Genomic DNA, 19,499 nt, shown 5'->3' with positions numbered 1-19,499 from the left:
CTCTAAGCTCTTCACGATAGCTAAAGCGGTTAGAGCAGCGGCGTATTGAGCCGAAGATCGCGGGTTCGAATCCCGCTCGTGGCACTAACTGTTTCATTTCGACCGAAACCTTACATAAAAAGATTAATTAATTGAAGGAAGTAATTTGGTCAATAGCCCACTAAATATAATGAATGAAAAAAAATTAAAAAACTAGATCTAAGGATGGGACACCGAGAACCATCTTTGACTCCTTGACCCCACCTACAGCATGGTCATACAGTGAGGAAGGAGAAATAAGGAGTAATTATCAAAGAAAAGAAGTTTAATGCTTAAATATTTATTAATAGTTCATGATCCATGGTTGTTGATGCCTGATTTTACTGGGTAGCTTGACATCGTTGACATAGAGGATCAATCATCTAACAAGAGATCAATGTCAACATACTACCAAACACCGTCTCTTCTTATAATAGAAATAGAAAATATACTGATCCCAAAAACTTGACCGAGATGGATTTTCGATGAACAGAACTTTTTGAGAAATATAGGCGACCTTGGGTTTATTTCTCCATAGGGAGGTTTAGGAATTCCAGACCGGCTGGAAACTTTCATCGCTTTTCCCCATGAGAACGTGCTAATTGTATTGTACAATTAAGGTCCATTGTACGACGAGGAGGCTAATACGACCGCGTACAACAATCGAAGTGAACCAATCGACTCAGGTGGGAGACTGCCGTGAAATTTCACCTCCTACGAAAATAAGCCCGGGGCCGGTGCTCCATCCTGGAACGAACCGGATTTCGCGTTTTCAATTGACAAAAGATCCAAAAATGGCTTAGTTGAACACGTCGACAACGACAAAAAAATGTTGCAGCCCATAACCGGCGTGTCGGTTATTCGACTTGTATATATATCGTCAACAACTAGGACAATAGTGACTAAGCAAAAAAATTCAATTATTAAAAATGTAAAATGCAACCCAAAGAATTAGCGAAAATAGTTGACAAGAACTTCTACGGTCCAAAAAATATTATTTAGCTCGGATCAAAATCCTTCAAAAGACATTTCTTAACTATTTTAAATAGTCCCGTCGCAGAAGAAGAATTTTATGTAGTCTTGGTTAAAACGAAAAATTTAGTGCCGCGGGCGGTGGGATTCGAACCCACGACCTTCGGCTCGTGGTTTGAAAAATGGCAAAAAGAGGGAAAATTCGAAAGATTGTAGGTTGAGATGGGAAGTTGGTGTCCTTGTGGGTCGAAGTCACAATAGCTTAAGTGATTACAGCAGCGTATTTAGTCGAAGGTCGTGGGTTCGAATCCCGCTCCTAACACTAACTTTTTCATCTCAACCAAGACGTTACATAAAAAGAATAATTAATTGAAATAAATAAAATAAATTTTATTCTGGGGCTTTGAGGCCTCTTGCAAAACAAAAACTACAAAATTTGGCACAGTATGTTTCAAAATGAATATATAAATAAAGAAATATAATGGCATAAAAATAAGTGAACTATACTAAATTAAATAAGGGGAGGACGAAATTAAAAGTACTGAAACAGAAAATTAACCATCCTCAGTGTACTTAAAGGTGGAAACGGTTAAGGCTCTGCGAATTCAGTGAGGAAGGGGAATTCCGGAGGCTGTAGGTACCAGCAAATAAAGGCGGTAGATTTGCATGAGAGAGAGAAAAGAGAGAGAGAGAGAGAGAGAGAGAGAGAGAGAGAGAGAGAGAGAAACTTAATTTTGGGACTAGAGTCCCCTTAGTATAACAATAGGGCCACAAATTTTTTTCCAAATCTGGCACTTTAATTAATGAAGGTTTGACGTTAAAAGTGAAATGACTTGAAATATGAGGGGGTGAGTTCAGAAGGGCGGGAACGAGTGTGGCCAGTGTGTATAGAAGAATCTACTGTTCCCAAAGACTTGACAGAGATGGTTTTTCGATTAACGGAAGCTTTTGAAAAATATAGGCGACCTTGGGTTTATTTCTTCATAGGAAGGCGTTTAGGAATTCCAGACAGGCTGGAAACTTTCATCGCTTTTCCCCATGATAATAAAACCCTGGAATCTCATCCCCCCCCCCTAGACGAACATCTTTCATCCCGAACGTCCAAGGAGCCTAAAGTGCTTATTCGCGATTCCCTTCCTGGTTAAGAAAGTGTAAATACTAAGCACATTAGTAAAGATTTGTAAGAGGAATAAAACCTGTAATTAATTAAACCTCCCCACCGAAAAAAAGTGTCTACACTGTAGTTTCTGTGTAGACGTGTACATAATGACCACCCTAGTTAAGTAACTCATAACCAACGGTAGCGTTATTATTAATGTGAGTTATTACCGTTATTACCTTGTCTAAAAAAGTTAAACACACAGACAAAAACCTACACCTTTCTAATATTATAAAAGAAGTCATGTAGTCTGTACAATAATTGCATATCAATAGAAAAACATAGAATTAATTATGCATTATGAACGACCTTCAACGTTTTTTATAAATAGATTAGGCATGAGGCTTTAAATAAATTAAGTAAAATCCAATTGAATAATTAATTACACGCATATTGCACAAATTGTGGAATCTTGATGTCCTTGCTGTCCAAAATGAAAGACGAAATCTATATAAGACTGATACTGGGCGTAGTATGCAATTTAGTTTTACTTCGAATATTAAAAAAAGAAAAAAAGTCTTTATGTTAAATAATTACATGTTAGAAATCTTTTCGACTTGCTCTTAGCTACCGACAAGAAGCCAACGCCCGACCTCGCACTTTCAGAAATGGATTTGGTCCTTTTCATCTAGACGTCCTTGCTGGCCTTGCTCCTTCAGATAATGGAATGAGACCTTTGAGTTCGATCTTGCGAACGGTTTCAAGTGTAAACGACAATGTTTGTCAGATTCAATGTGTTTAGAAACCAATGCTGAAACAACCCGGAAAACGGATACCAAAATTCCCCGAATAAATGAACAGAGTATTGTAGATTTAAGGTAACTGGAGAACGATGGACTTCAACAACAAGGCCACGTCAACGAAGAAGCAGTCCACGTCGAACACCTAACCATACAACTCAAACCACACGTTGCATGTGTTGTAAATAATTAAGAAAAACAGTCATACAAAATCACATTATACCCCACTGAAGATGTGGCACAGCCTAAACGCTTTTGACATCGAAACACGTAATAGGCCGACCCAATAAGGTTTTTGATGGTTTCACATCAGGTGACTTGTGGAATCAACTTTTCCCAACGGGAGGGAGGACACTACGATGTTAGAAGCCGAGTAAACAGGAGCAGTTCTTGTGCTTGCTCTTCTGCAAAAAGAGAAACAAAAAAGGAGGAAACCCTGTAAAGAAAAGTTATAAAATTTGGAAACGGGCGCTTTCTCTCAAATACTGTTATGCTGCTTCCCTCCAAGCTTCGTTTCTTTTAATTTTATCAGTACACTCCTCACCCATCATGCCCTATATCACGGTACTAATACGAATATCTTCAATGAACTGCTCCGCATTGAAACTTTGAGCTTCTGCCTATCAACCCTAAAAGTCCTGAAGTTGCTTTTTCAGGCGACCACCACTTATTGCTCGAAACCTTCAAAGAATTGACCAACAGGCCTCTGGATGAACTTTCCGTCCTACGACTCATAAAGCTGACAACATGGATGTAATGCACCTTCTACCGTACCAACCCTAAATTACATTACACAGTTACATTTTCAGGATACCACCTCTTATTAGCTATGGCCCACTGTGAAAGTTACTCGAAATAGCCAAGAATTTGACCAACCTGACCCTAGATGCCCTTCCGAGGTACGAATCATAAATCTAACAATGGGGATGTAATGGAGTTTTTACCTTACCAAACCTGAAAGTCCTGAGCTTGCTTTTTCAGGCGACCTCTTATTAGTAATGTCCCACTGGGAAAGTTGCTCGAAATCGCCACGAAATTGACCAACTGGCCTCTGGATGACTGTCCGGCATACAACTCATAAACCTAAAACGTCGATGTAATGGAGCTTCTACCGTACAAACTCTAAAATCCCGACCTTGCTTCTCCAGTCTACCAGCTCGACCCGTTTGAAAAGAATTGCTGTTTAAAAAGGATCCGAGTATTGGAGGAATATCGCAAGGAAAGAGACTATTATGCGAATCGTAATGCGTGGGTACGGTTGTGTAATTTTATTAAAATGGAACCCCGTTTTATTCTGAGAGGATGTCGTCCACGAATCGCCAGTTGAAAATTATCTCTCGGAATAAAAAGGGGGCCCTTGTTTTGTCCGTAACGAGTGGTAATGCACTAAAATGCATTGCAAAACGGCTTTACACGCCTCTCGCATAACTTACGACTCATTCTATGCGTGGGATGGTCTTTCCTTCTTGATTGCTTGATACCATTTTCAAGTGAAAGGGCTAGCTTTTTGCTAAACAAATTTGGAAAAGTACTAATAAAACAAATATTTAAATCCAATTTATTAATAATTAAGTTTCCGTAAGTATCATAAATCTTTTGTGTATTTGATTATTTTTATCGCTAATACTCTGGGCTGATGTAATTGGAGACAATATTTCCTTTATTTTGATATACCTACAAGTTTCCTTTGTTTGCTAATTTCTGCCTTTATTATTTTTTAAAGTGTCTCCCTTGGAAGAATCAACTAAATACCAATTTGTTTGGTTTGATTACTCATTTCTACTTTTGTTGTGTTGTTTTTCAGCTTAAAACTGTGATGGAGCGATGTGAGAAAATGCCTCCTGGTGACAAGTTCTTGCCCAAAGTTGACAGAGAAGGAAAATCACTGGGTGACAGCGACTACGCCATACCATCACCGCCTGAAAGGGATCTTTCCCATCTTGACCACTTTGGGAAATACAATGAAACTCGACTCTCACAGGTAAATCATTACAATTTAACGTACGTACGAACAGGAAATATAAGTTAATTTTGAATTTTCTAGCTGAGCATTGATGGCGGATACGATGGGTCACAGACATCGCTGACAAGGGCAGAGTTAGAACAATACACTCGAGCGTATGAGGATGTAAGGCCACCGTCTCATAGCCAACAGCCATCGTATGCACAGAGTGAGGGCTACCACAGCTATGTGTCAAGTGCTGATTCGACCACAACAACCCCTTTTCTTGATAAGCTGCGGAGAGAGAACGTCGAGACCAGCGGAGGAGGGAGGGAATCTTCAGCCAGTTCCGGTTCTTCGAGTGAGACTCTCAAATGGCATGGTTCAATGTCTGATGTGTCTACAAGCCATACTCAGCACATTGCACACTCTGCAAGAGTACCAATGCCACAGAGGCACCACTCGGAGAGTGTACTCTATCTTGATCCTTGGCCACAGCAAAACAATATAAACAATCAGATGCGGAGACTCTTTCCCGTTACCACCTATGAACCTACTTCACCAAGGTATGTGATAAATAAATTTAAAGTAACTGAACAAACTGTAACTTGTTTATTTTAGGCAATTGATAGAATCGTATTCATCATCTCGGTCACCTCCAAAGCTCTCGGTTGCAGAGAGGATCTGCGAAATAGAGAGGCAGTCAAGGGGCCCAGAGGAGAAGAGGAAAGGCATGACTGATCACGCTTCACTAAAGGCTATTCAAAAGAAAGCACTCCTATCTTTCTATGAGAGGCATCATTCTGCTTGGAAGTCAGAACCACAATTGACCACACCAAGTATTCCACCTCAGCCACCACCAAGGCCTCAGCCTCTTCCATCAACCACAAGTAGGAGGTCCTCTTCAGCCTCTGACTATGCTGGAGCAATGAAAAGAGATGTAGGTTCTTTCTTCTAAAATGTTTTTTAATATAAATTTTTATTTAATATTCCTTGTGAAATTTGAACAAATTTCAAATGTATCTCTACATTTGTTCAAAATTCTCTTATTGCAGATACCACGAAGCCATCATGATCTCTCTAAAGTTGAGAGCAATGGGATGCGAGAATCTAAACATCAGCACAGGTAAATTAGAAAACTTTACAAAAGAAAAAAAAAATTAAATTATGATTATTTACAACCAATCTAATTAATAAATGCTTTTTCAGCTCAAGTTGCGGTTCCTTGTCAACAGCAGTACTTGGGCCGATGATTATAGGCCCGTCAATATCGGTCGATGACTGGGTGCCTGCGAGACCACCGAAGAAACCCCATTTAAGGGTCGCCTATCCACCTCCAAGACCCATGAGCCCTGACCTACCACCCCCATCACCACCACCAGTTACAGAGGAAGAAGTTTTCTACTCAGATGAACCTCTTCCACCACCACCTGTTGAAGAACTCCTACATCCTTTGACTGTATATAATGATAAGGGAAAGTATGACAGGGCAATGAATGCTTCAATCAGTCTTGATAATCTGACCAGATCGGAATCGAAGCCAACCCTAGTCCATTCCAAGTCTCAGGAAAACCCCAGGCATGATGTATATTATGAAAACGGTAGTGAGCTAAAAAGGCACAACTCACATGACCATTCAAAGAAAAATGGTTTTAATTCATATATGGATAAATTTAATGAAAAATATGTCGAGAGCAGGATAGAAACGTTACACTCCTACAATGAACCATTAGAGATTTGGGAAAAAAAGAACTATATGGACATGAGAAGATACAGCTCTGAAAAGAAACTTCCTTCTGAAAGCCATTACAGAGGGGGTTTGATGTCTCCACCATTACCGAATAAGGGTAAAAGACCTCATGCAAATAGTGAACAGCCAAGATCATTAGACAGCAACTTGACCATACTAGAGAGCAATAATGAAGTGAACAAGCCAGGCCCACAAACACCGATTGGGAAAAAGTTCCCATCAAGTGCAGAAAAAATAACCTACAAGAACATCAGGGAGCATTTCATTCGTGCGAATCTCCACAACGAACCAATTACGAATTCACCAGAGAGGCAATCGCTGAGGATCACAACAGCTTCACAAAAGCTGCTAGTCAACGGGAAGATAGCCAATGCAGTTCACAACGGCAAAATATCCCCACCGTCGAGAAAGGCTAACCTCGTCCGCACACCGAGTGATGTTGTAAGAAGGGTGTCCTACTCGATTGGCATTCACCATGCAGAACCGATTGGAAAACAACACTCTGAACTATTAAGCAAAGATCATACGCATTTGTCCAAACCTGTACCGCTCGAACCGAATTTACCTGAAAAAACAAGCCCAGAGAAACCCGCATCAGAACCACAAGCAAAACCATCAGAGCTCTTCGCAAAGTCACCACCATCTCTTCCTCCACATTGTCCTCCTACAACCCTTCAACTGTAAGTACAGTTTATTATTCGTTTGTGTAAACATTAATTATTTTTTATAAAGGGGTTATTTTAAATGTTATAAAGCATTTTGTATTTATATTAATATACACATATAAATGCCAAGTTTATAGTGTATAAGATAAGAAAATTTTTCTGTTTGTACGATTTCAATCTACATTTTCATTGACTTTCACTTTGCACTATACATATTTACCTCTTTTGTGACAAGAGTGGTAATCACATTAGTTATGTTCCTTAAATTATTCAAGGTCCCAGTTATAGACTTAACTTAAAAGCAATTCATTTTTTTTCTATTATCTTTTATTTATTTATATTTTTTTTAAATTTTATTATCTTAATTCATATTCAACCGTATTGATTTGTATTCAGGAATTCGCTGTTGCAATTTTTGAAGGCGCTGGAATAATTGCAGAGATTAACACCCATTGTGAAACTGAGCCTTGCCCACTCTTTGTTGCTCCATTATAAAACAGCTTTGTGTGACAGGCGATCAACGTGTTTTAATTAGCTGGTTTCTTTAACGCACATTTATGCGATTAAAATTCTTGTTGGCACAATTTAGAACGGGCTTCTTGGGCAACTCGGTGAACTTGAATTCTCATAATTGGAAAACAAATATTTTTCATGGGCTTGATTTCTTTTGATTAAAATAAATTGAAACACTTGCTTACATACATAACTGTACTTTTCATATTTTATGTGGAATAAATTATTCTTCCATATTAAACTTTGAAATAAAATTCTGGCACAATGCGAAACCTACTCTCTTTTAGTTTGAGGATGTCTTATTTAATGTTATTGGGCAACATATACTATAAAACGCATTAGCTGTTTTAATGTTGCAAGAAAAAAATCCGAGGATCATAAAAATAAAATAAAAATGATAAAAAAATAATAAAAACAACTCATAAAAAAGACAATTAAAAATTTTTGATTTTTTTTCTCTTTTTTTTTGGGGCGTTTTTCTCGAAAACTACGTTTTTACGAGCTTCTTATTCCTTCTTATGCGCCACTTACTAAACATTACAGTAAACAAAGTTTCTTGATCAGATGTATTAACTTCATTGTGTACTGAATTTACTCGACTCATGTAATGCTTATAGGAGGCTTGGGCATCCATTTTTTGCATGGACATATGACTATGTCCTTTTTTGAATGTCAGTTCTGTAGCGGCTTTCCACTGGAAATATTAAGACATTAACAACTGGAGAGATCCAAATTGCATTTTAAACAGTTGGATAAGATTTTAATTTGTTTCTTTGTATTAAACAATCATTGTGGTTATTTGCCACTGTTCAAAAATAATGACTCCAGACAGCTTGTAAATTTCAATAGCCGGAAAGAAAATGTCAGGTTTTGGGCCATAACTTATACACTCTCGCCGTGAGTCGACCAGAAAAAATGATAAAAACGGGAAAGTAGAACGTTTTCCATTTCAGATGAGAATTAACGAGGGGAACTATTCGGGAAAACTATAGTCGCCTACCGACACGCGATTTTTACACAATAATAACTAAATAACTTGACGAAAGAACAAGCGAACTTATTATGAAAAACAACACTAAACAACGTATTTGTAAAATGGGATAAATATTCCGCAAATATATTATTTATAAATAAAAATTACTATAACAATTACAGTGTACAATACCTCATTACTTAAACCGTGAAATTAATAGACATCATTTGAAGATGGTGAGATGCAGTCTTGTGTGAGGTTAGTTTAGAAAAACATTTTCTTTATTGTGCCACCGTTTCGACTTTTATTAAGATCATCTTCAGGGCCTGGGATTTACAAACATTGTTTGGATTATACAAGTACGTGCATGTTTGTAAATCCCAGGCGCTGAAGATGATCTAAATATAGCTCGAAACATTGGCACAATAAAGAAAATGTTTTTCTAAACATACATTACACATGACCGCATCTCACCATCCCCAAATAATCATTAATTAACGGTCACCAAACACTACACATTAATAGACACAGTTGATTTTATTGATTTATTGAAATATTTCGCATATCTCATTGGGAAATTCAATTCCTACTCGTTTACTTGTTTATGCTAAAATTCCAAATGCCTTCCTAGTCCGGTTTTACCCGCATTAGGTCAACAGGCGTCTTGCGTCTTCTTGCGTCGACGACCGGTTGGATTTATAAATGATCGAAAATTACACAATAAAAACCCTGTTAGCAAAATTAAAAACCCAACGCGTCTTGTGAATTTATCCAGGTTCGTATACGTTATGCTTGGCAATTCAAGGAAAACAGATCAAGTTAAGAAAGGATTGATATATTTGATAGCTTCCCCGCCGCTTTTTGAAATGCGGACTGTCGGACGTTATCATTAAAAACGATATTGTCGTGTCTAATAGGTCGTTCAACCGTAAATTGTGCAATAGCAATAAATAAATACAGCTCTTATGACGACACTCCTTTCAGGCAGGATTACACGGTCAGATCAATCGCACAAGCTGGTCATTGGTAATTATGAATAATTCAAGTCACTAAGAGTGTTCTTGTTTAATACCATAACTAGTTGTTCATATTTGTCATTCTTGTGAATTATTAAGAATAGTTTGAAAGTTCAGATGAAGTGGATACATAGATTCTTTCCATCAAATTCTTTTTAATTTGAAGTTAACCATTTTTTCTAACGAATTAACCCTTTTTTAATTTAAAATCAACACTTTTTAATTTCAAATTAATCCTTTTTACTTAGAATTAACCCTTATTTTTTAACATACAAAACACTAGGGAATGTTACGAAATGTAAGCACGTAAAATAAAAGTCCTGCATTTGAAACAAATGTGCTCTTAGAAGGCCAATTGTAAATTAATTAGAATTAAAATTAAAAATTATATAAAATTAAATTTAAAAAATACTTTTTTTAAATTTGAGATTTTTTGAAATACGAAATCGTTGGGCTGTTAAAAAACACAATTTCTCACATATCTCAAATTAACTTAAGAATCCTTCCTTTTTTATATGATATTTTGTATAAATTTTAATTGTAATCCTTATTGAATTTCGTATGGTATTTAAGAGCTTATTGTTTGTTTTATGTTTAAGAAAAATTCCAGTGTACTTAAAAAATTAATATAAATGAATTTGGCTCTTAGAAGACTACATGAAATTTAATTAATAATTAATTTAATTAACTAATCCACTTGCTTTTGGATCTCTTTATATATATATTTCTTCTGTAAAGACGATCCGCCGGCATATGCTCAAGGGAAGTCGCGGATGGTGGAGGAAACAAAATTAAAATTAAAAATTATATACAATTAAATATAAAAATGTATGTTGAAATTAAAAAAAATAATAATAATCGGATTCATAAAATTCATATGAACATTAGTTTCTTAACAATTTTATAAATAGAAGATAAAAATAATAGATTTATTTTTTGAGTTGAGAAATATTCGAAATTGTTGCTTTTAAGAACAGAATTTCATGAAGAAATTATTTGTATTTTTTTAATCTCAAAGTGAAAAAATACATTTGTTTTTATATTTACTTTTCAGTTTAATTGTAATTAATTTTAATATATTCTTCGAAAAGCCTAATTATTCTATATCAAAAAATTCTCAAATGTACAGGAATTTTATTTCTCGTTGTTATTACCTTCCATCTCCTAAGGTGCTTTAAATCTCTTCCATCTGCTAATGCTTTAAAGAAAAGGTTAAATTGAAATTAAAAAGGTTTAATTTGAAAATTATAAGGGTTATTTTAATTTTAAAAATAGTTTTTAATGATTATTTGGAGATCGTGAGATGCGTTCTGGTGTGACGTAGGTTTTAGAAAAAAAAATTTTAGCGTGCCAACGTTTCGATGTTCATTGAGAAAAAGTGAATTTATACAACGCTACAAATTTAAAACTCAAAGTATTTGTACCCAGAAAACAAGAACTTTGAGTGAGTACAAATACTTTGATTGAGTCAAAAATTTCTAGCATTGTATAACTTCACTTTTTTGACATCCTACATGTATTTGTATAATTTGAACAATGTTTATAAATCCCAGGCCCTGAAGATGATCTCAATGAAGATCGAAACGTTGGCATGATAAAGAAAATGCTTTTCTAAAACCTACATCACACCAGACCGCATCCCACGATCTCCAAATAATCATTAGTTTTTAAGTTAAAAAAGTTATGTTGAAATTACAAGAGGTTTGAAGTTAAAAAGGGTTGATTTGATGTTAAAAAGGTTTAATTTCAAACTACAAGAAGTTAATTTGAAGTTAAAAAGGGCTTAATTGAAATTAAAAAGCTATAATGTGGTATTCAAAAGTGTTAATTTAAATTAAAAAAGGATTAATTTGACAGAATACGCTTTAACAATAATAGGCAGTTTGAAGTTGTGGCTTGGGTTGAAAATACTAGCCAAATTTTTTTGCTGGTTTTAAAAACTTTTTTTCGGTCGAACGCGGAACAAAATTGTGTAGGACGTTGTGTCGTATTTCATAATAAACCCTTCTATACAAAGTGCACGGAATTTTCTTCTTCCTAGCCCACGCTAGGATCTCATTCGGCTTTCCCCGTGATTGCTTTATAACTGTATTGTTATAGGGGATCCACTTTTCTAAGATACTGACAGTTATCTGGGCGATACGAAAGCAAATCACTCGCATAAATACGGTATTTCCAGGGAAATTACACATGCCTAAGATTCGGTGAATCTCTTCCTGAGAGTCGTCCAATGAAAATCCTAAAGAAAAAACCGCCTGTAGGCACACCCACTACAAATATATTCTTGTTTTTCCTTTCGCCAAAGTAAAAACATAGTTAAGAAGAAAAACCAAAAATAGAAACCGTGTAACATTGCAGGTTAAATGTCCATGAACAAAAACAATAAGCAGTATAAAAAAGTAGGAGTCTGTTGAATTTTATTGGTCTCGTCAGACTAGGAAGAAAAAAATTATGAAGATATATTTACATAAGTAAGATGCAACTAGAGCTAACTTTGCGGTTTTCACGACTTAAGAACATAAAACCGCTGTTAAACAGGAATCTTTTTTACGTAAATTTTAATTATTCTTTTAATGTTTAGGTTAAGAAGAAATTTACTCCCTAGAGAAAATCACTTCGTCACTGTAATGTTCCAAAATTAAATTCAAGCACATCGAAGAAATAAACACGTAGGTAAGGTCGCGCTGTGCCACTCGAGCATAAAAAGAAAAATTGTGCTTTTAATCTAAACACATAACCGACGTCGGAATTGTGAAACTATAATTTCATGTTTGAAAAGATGATAGGTTCAGGGAGTGAAAGTCATCTCGGGAGCAGCAGCTGGTTTCATCCACACGAACCCACCGGATGTATAGGTCCTATAAAAAAACGTATATCAATCCGGTCCGTTCTGCTTTTACCGTTTAATTGCTCCTAAACGCCTAGGGCTACCAAGTTACGGACTTTTCGATTTGAATTCGGAAGGATTCTATTTCTTCATTCGCGTTTAAAAAACGCCTATCATTATCTATTTGTTCTCTATGTAAAAATAGGAGGATCTTACCTTAACTGACGGTATAATTTTGAAGGATATTAGTTACCTCTGAAGCAGTTTTCTTCTGTTCCACCAAGCTTTGTTTAAAGAAAGGTTAACAAAACAAAAAAAATGACAAAATTAATAATTTTTGAAGTCGTGAGGAGCGGGCAGGAATGAGGTAGTTTAAAACAAACCACCTTTTTCATTTTTTTGTCGTCATTTCGACCTTTACTCGGGTCATCTTCAGGGCCTGGGTAAATTACAAACCACATGTTGATTGGAAAAAATACAATTTCAGATGTAAATGTACATTTTGAACCAAGTATTTCATACTCACATAAAGTTCGGTGCTATTCTTGGTGTATTGGTTTTGTGTGAAAGTATTATGAAAGGTGAATTTGTATTCTGATGTTTGACACAAAACCAATATGACGCCATAGCAATAGCACCACACTTAATGTGAGTATGAAGTACTTGGTTCAAAATTTATATTTACATCTTAAATTATATTTTTTCAAATCAACATATGTTTTGTTATTTACTCAGGCACTGAAGATGACCCGAGTGAAGGTCCAAATGTTGGCAAAAAAATGAAAAAGGTGTTTCTCTAAACTACCTCATTCTTGACGACTTCAAAAAAATTATGAAACAACAGGTCACTAAGAAAAACACAATAATTTTTTTATGATCAAACATACTAACTTGCTATGTTATATGTATAAAGTGCCCTGTTAGAAGTCTTTTTATGAAGTCACCTGGTAAGTAAACCAAACCTCAACCTTAAAAGGGTTGAGAAAATAGTTGTGCTTGCTTACCGGTTAACACACTTATGTCGAGTGAGCTATTGCATCCGAAATAGCACCCATACCACACAAAACTCCATAATAAATTTTAGTGATTACCTGAATACTGCTTTGACAACGGTTTTTCTTATCCCAATCTGGTTCTATTTTGAATACTTCCATTGTTTTGAAAAATTTCCTCCTTTGGTCTGCTGGATTGTTTTACTGTTTGATGCCATTGTCTTCTTGGCTTGACTATCCTTGCTGATTTGTTTTTAGTTCGGAGCAAATAACACTTGGTACATAAACCAAAGCCTCAATTTAAAAGAGTTTAGGAATTGGCAAACTTGCTTAGAGGTTATCTCAGAGCGAGCACATGTGCGACATTTCACGACTTAATCGCGCTCATGAAAATCTTCAAGAAAACTCCGTTTCTTCTTGATTTATTGAGTTTTATGGATATAATTTTAGGCAGGATACACAACTTTTTGCGTTAGGGTTGTATTAATTTATGTTAGGTTGGGTTAAGGCGAGGATTTGGATTAGGGTTAGAGACGGGTCAGGTTACTCATTGATCATTTAATATTTTTCCGTGACGTAGAGAAAATATGTACGTGTAAAGCGTTATTTTTGTTTAAATTTCTTTAAAAAGTTCAGAGGCGCGGTTTTTAAGCAAATATCCACTTTATTAAATTCATTATATTTCGTGGTCCGATAGGCCAAATAACTTCTTTCAATTAATTAATCTTTATGTAAGGTATTGGTTGAAATGAAAAAGCTAGTTTCACGAGCGGGATTCGAACCCACGACCTTCGGCTAGATACGCCGCTGCTCTACCACTTGAGCTATCGTGGCTTTCGATCCACTCGGACACCAACCTACCTTTCGAATTTTAATTACCCAAATCACGAATTACCAAAAATGACAAAAAGGAGGGAAAATGCTTAAGGTAGGCTGAAGTGGGAGGTTGGTGTCCCAGTGGATCGAAAGTCACAATAGCTCAATTGGTAGAGCAGGGGCGTATTTAGCCGGAGGTCGTGGGTTCGAATCCCGCTTGTGACACTAGGTTTTTCATTTCAACCAATACCTTACATATCCACTTTATAATTGATCAAAATTTGAAAACCTTAACGTTAAGATATTAAATTTAAATTATTCATCCAACTGGTAATTACTTGTCGTACAAAACTGCATATTAAGGACCAAAACTGGATCCGAGGCTGGTTTAATTTTTATTTTTATTTCCTTGAAATTGGACATGTTTGACATCTCGAAGAGAAGGCTGTTTAAAGTTATGCAAGTTTAAAGTATATGGACGTTTTAATTTAGGACTGACCTGCTCAATTAATGTTTTATAATGGAATTTGTAATTCAATATTAAAACTTGTCGAAACGGTTTTGAAGACGGTACCTCCTGAATGCCCATGAGGACAGTTACTACCCTGGAATCGATCGAGTTAACGCAAACCAGGTAAATAACTTTGAATATGTATTCCTTAACTTAAAGGTCAAAAGCCTGCATTTTTCATTAAAACGCAAGCAACTAAAAATTCCTGTTCAAAGTTCTACCTTTAATTATTTATATTCTCCCCACGTCCCTAACATTCAGAAGATAGATATCTCAAGGGTGTTATTTTAAACTATTCATCGCGGTTCGGCCCCAGTCGACAATGGGTTTTTAATAGATCGTAATTGTTTTTTTTTTGTTTTTTTCGAAATCGTCCTCGGTGTGTATTTCTTCCAGGGCGAAACGCGGATGAGTCGGTTTCATTTACAAAACAGTTTCGAAATTTTGAAAACAACCTAGGAGCTGTAATTTTTCTCCTCACAGAAAAGCACTTTTCTCGCACGTTGTTCCGCGCAATTGGATCTATCGTAATTCGAATTAGGCAATCGGTAATGGGTGGGCTGTGTAATCCCAACAAAAATGAATAAAACCATTAACATTCCAAAATAATATCGGTAAAGAGCTATTTTTGGAACAATGATTAATTCAGCCCATTCGATTTTTTATATTGAGAATAAATCAATTCACCAGTTCTAATCAAGAAAATGGAATGTAAATTTTTCAGAATATTTAGCATCTTGGAATATAAATTAAAAAAAGAAAAATCCCCGTTTTTTGAATTAAGCGAAACAAAGATCTTTCCTGGCCTAGAAAATTTTTCCTGTCCACCGTATCATTTTCAGAAATTGTATCTTCTCTGCAGAAGGCCGATTTTAAAACGGTTTCATTCCTAGGTGTTCGCGAGTAGTTTGCCGTTTTGAGATTTCGATCTGAAAACCAAATTGTAAGTTAATGAGTCGTCTTTATTTGGGTGTCTCTTCTTTTTAAAAATGTCAACACCATTTTTTTAAGCAAATTCCGCGGCAGAAATTCATCAAACAATCGGGGGCGCACAATTTTTATAGCGCTTTATTTTTAGGGGAAATTCTGAGAGCGCTAATGTCCTTCGGCGAGGCCGGACAGCTTTCGAATTCGAACTGGTCCTCCGTGGAGAGCTTTTCTCTTAATAGCCTATCAGTCCTCATCTCGGGCTAATTCGACAATAAAAATTATGGCTCTTTACACGAAACGAAGTTTCTTATCTCTCTTTTAACAGTCTACTAGTTTTCTGTGATGAAATTATATCGCGCACACCGGATATGTGACAACATTAAACATTACACGTTGAAAATATTTTTATTTATGTTTAGAAAATGTCTCAGTTTGTTTTTTTCAATAATCGAAGAACCATGAAGATTAAGTTAGTACATGGAAAAAATGCCCATATATAAATAATTTCGTCGTGCAGGTAGGTGGGTGGACATATACAAATTTGAATAGCGAACTTATCCTTTAAGCTTTCACATCCCAGATTGGGCCGAACATTTCCAAAATAGGCCTGACTGTACAGCGTTCGATGATGTGCTGCGTAAATGCAACCGACGCCTTATACGGACCACTCAATGCGGTGTCGCGTACAGTTATGATACGCATGTCGGCGGTATTTGTACATGTAGCCCAGATTTCCGTACCCACAAGTAGAAAATCTGTTTCATTTCTTCCTGAAAAGATTTCCCCCTTCTTTGGCCTATAAAGCATTTGGAAACTGGGTTGGTTTGCATTTTCAACTACGCTTACGGGCGTATAAATTAGTTTGTTGAGGAAAATTCTCGATTAGCCAGATAATTTATCACCATTTACTGAACTAACCGATTTGAATTAGTTAACCTCGTGCTAAAAATGAATGAAAAGGCTCAATTTTTTAACATTTAGTTTTGAAACTGAGACAAGCGGTTATAAATGGAGAATAATAACGTTAATAATTATTTCAATTAATTAATCTTTATGTATGGTATTGGTTGAAACGAAAAAGTATCACGAGCGGGATTCGAACCCACGACCTTCGGCTCAATACGCCGCTGCTCTAAGCACTTTAGCTATCGTAACCAGTAGTTAGAGCAGCGGCGTATTGAGCCGAAGGTCGTCGGTTCGAATCCCGCTCGTGACACTAACTTTTTTATTACAACCAATACCATACATAACGATTAATTAATTGAAAGAAGTTATTTGACCAATCGGACCAAGAAATATAATGTAGTTAATAATTATAATGGTCGGCCAGAGAATGCACGATCTAGTGATGAAATGATCAACACTGATCACTTTACTATTTTTTCAGTTCAACAATAAGCTGACATTTTGTCATTTCTGATTATTTTGTACAGACCAACCTTGCTTTTTTATTTCTGTCAGATCTCGTATCGGCTTCTCGTCAGCTTCAGTGCTGGATCTGCCCCAAAGAATTTAAATAATAAGCTGAAACAATTTCTTAAAAACATTTTTTGAGACATAAAGTTAATATTACAGTTTTGACAATACAAACATCATCGTACCGAATGTTTATTTATAATTTAGTATTAAAGTACTTTCTTGAGGTCTTTAGACGTTGAATTATTAGCCACATCCATTTATATATTATTGTTGGCAAATTGGAACGAATAAATCTGAATATAGCGCTAATGATAGGGTACGTCGCATGTGATTTGGCAAGTTCAAAGTAGGAAGGTCGACGTCGCTCGTACCTTTAATTTAATAATAATCTTGTTAATAACAGTTTAAAGATCATTGTATGCATTTGGCGAAGTTGTTATCAAGTGATTCCTGATAAGGAACAACTTTTCAACGTGGAAGAAAAGCTGCATGACAAGGCAAGGACTCAATGATGCCGTGACGCGGCAAATAACAACAACGTTCCACTCGCATGTGCCTTACACGGTCTAGACTTCTACTTCTTTAGTGGAAAATGGAAAATTTATTTGCAAAAATCCCATGAAGAAAGTTCTGTATTTTTGGAAATCATTCCTTTCAAAAGACCTAATATATCAAGCTATACAACAACATTATACTAAATTGCAAGAAGTCTATTACAACGGCCAATATTTATTTTCTACCCTTATTTCAAAAATATTTATCATGCAAAAACATTAATTATGTACTATGATATGGTCGGCATCATGTTAAACTTTGGAATTCTATACTTTTCAGGAGAGAGAAAACATAAAAAACCTTATTTATCCATAAAGTATTTAGTGTGTTTTTAAATTTCGATTGAATGAGGTCTCAAAAATTGCATTATCATTTTGCTTATTATCATTGATAATTTTTAACAAGCCGATGAAATGAGTGTAAAATATTCGTTTCTTATCTCCAAATGGAGAGGCATTTGGAAAATCATCGATGGATCCACTTTTTTACAATGAAATTTAATTCCAGAGGATTCCTGAATTTACATACATAGTTTAATAAAATAGTAGTCAACTATATTGAGGCATCAGTTGGTAAAATCGCTTCCACATCAGGTTGTACTATGTTGAGGTTACTAATTCAGATAGGCAACTAAGTATGAGGAAGTTGGTGACATTACTTCCATCTCAGAACGGCAACTACGCTGAGGTTACAATCTCAGCTAGGCTGCTATTCTGAATGTAAGTTAGTAAAATTGCTTTTACTTTAGAACGGCAACTACACTGAGGTTACCATTTCAATTTTAATTAGGCTTCTATGCTGAAATGTAAGTTAATAACAATGCTGATATTTCAGAAGCGCAAATAAGCTGAGGTAACTATCCCAGCTAGACAGCTCTGTTAAGGTGTGAGTAGGTAACATTCCTTCCATTTCAGAAAGGTATTTACATTTACCCTAAAGTTACCGTCTCAGCTAGGCAGCTATGTTGAGGTGTAAGTTGTAGGAATGCTTTCAGCACAGCTAATCTACCATGCTGAGGTGTAAGTTGGTGCCATTGCTTCCACCTCAGATGGGCAGCATACTGAGATGTAAGTTGGTGACATTGCTTGCTCCTCAGATGGGCAGCATACTGAGATGTAAGTTGGTGACATTGCTTCCACCTCAGATGGGCAGCATACTGAGATGTAAGTTGGTAACACTGCTGGCACTTTAGAAAGGCAACTAGTCTGAGGCTACCATCTCATCTAGGCAGCTAAGTTAAAGTGTAAGTTGGTAACACTTCTGCCACTTCAGAAAGGCAACTACGTTTAGGTTACCATCTCAGCTAGGCTGCTATGCTGAGGTGTAAGTTACAAATATTGCTTCTACTTCAGAAGCGCAATTACTCTGAGGTTACCAACTCAACTAGGCTTCTATGCTGAGGTGTAAGTTACAAATATTGCTTCTACTTCAGAAGCGCAATTGCTCTGAGGTTACCATCTCAGTTAGACTGCTATGTTGAGGTGTAAGTTGTTACATTGCTTCCAGCACGGGTAATCAACCATGCTGAGATATATGTTGGTAACACTGCTACAACTTCAGAACGCAACTACGCTGAGGTTACCGTCTCAACTAGGCAGCTGTGCTAGGGTGTAAGTCAATAATATTGCTTCCACTTCAGAACGGCATTTACCCTGAAGTTACCATCTCAGCTAGGCTGTTATACTGAGGTATAAGTTAGTA

General features: G+C 36.1%; 1 protein-coding gene across 2 annotated transcripts in view; it reads left to right on the top strand.

Annotated features, from left to right (window-relative positions):
• Positions 1-19,499, top strand: part of LOC106663408 — a 410,261-nt gene that overhangs the window by 285,913 nt on the left and 104,849 nt on the right. For both annotated transcript variants that reach the window (XM_024227078.1, XM_024227079.1), the window contains 5 exons: positions 4,694-4,870; positions 4,934-5,397; positions 5,453-5,771; positions 5,887-5,957; positions 6,041-7,261. In XM_024227078.1, coding sequence (XP_024082846.1) covers positions 4,694-4,870; positions 4,934-5,397; positions 5,453-5,771; positions 5,887-5,957; positions 6,041-7,261 — 2,252 coding nt within the window. The remainder of the gene's footprint in view (positions 1-4,693; positions 4,871-4,933; positions 5,398-5,452; positions 5,772-5,886; positions 5,958-6,040; positions 7,262-19,499) is intronic.

Source organism: Cimex lectularius, unplaced genomic scaffold (genome assembly GCF_000648675.2).
Source record: "Cimex lectularius strain Harlan isolate CLEC.00 unplaced genomic scaffold, Clec_2.1 scaffold199, whole genome shotgun sequence".
NCBI lineage: Eukaryota > Metazoa > Arthropoda > Insecta > Hemiptera > Cimicidae > Cimex > Cimex lectularius.
The sequence above is the reverse complement of the archived record's forward strand: the minus strand, read 5'-3'. Positions and strand labels throughout refer to the sequence as shown.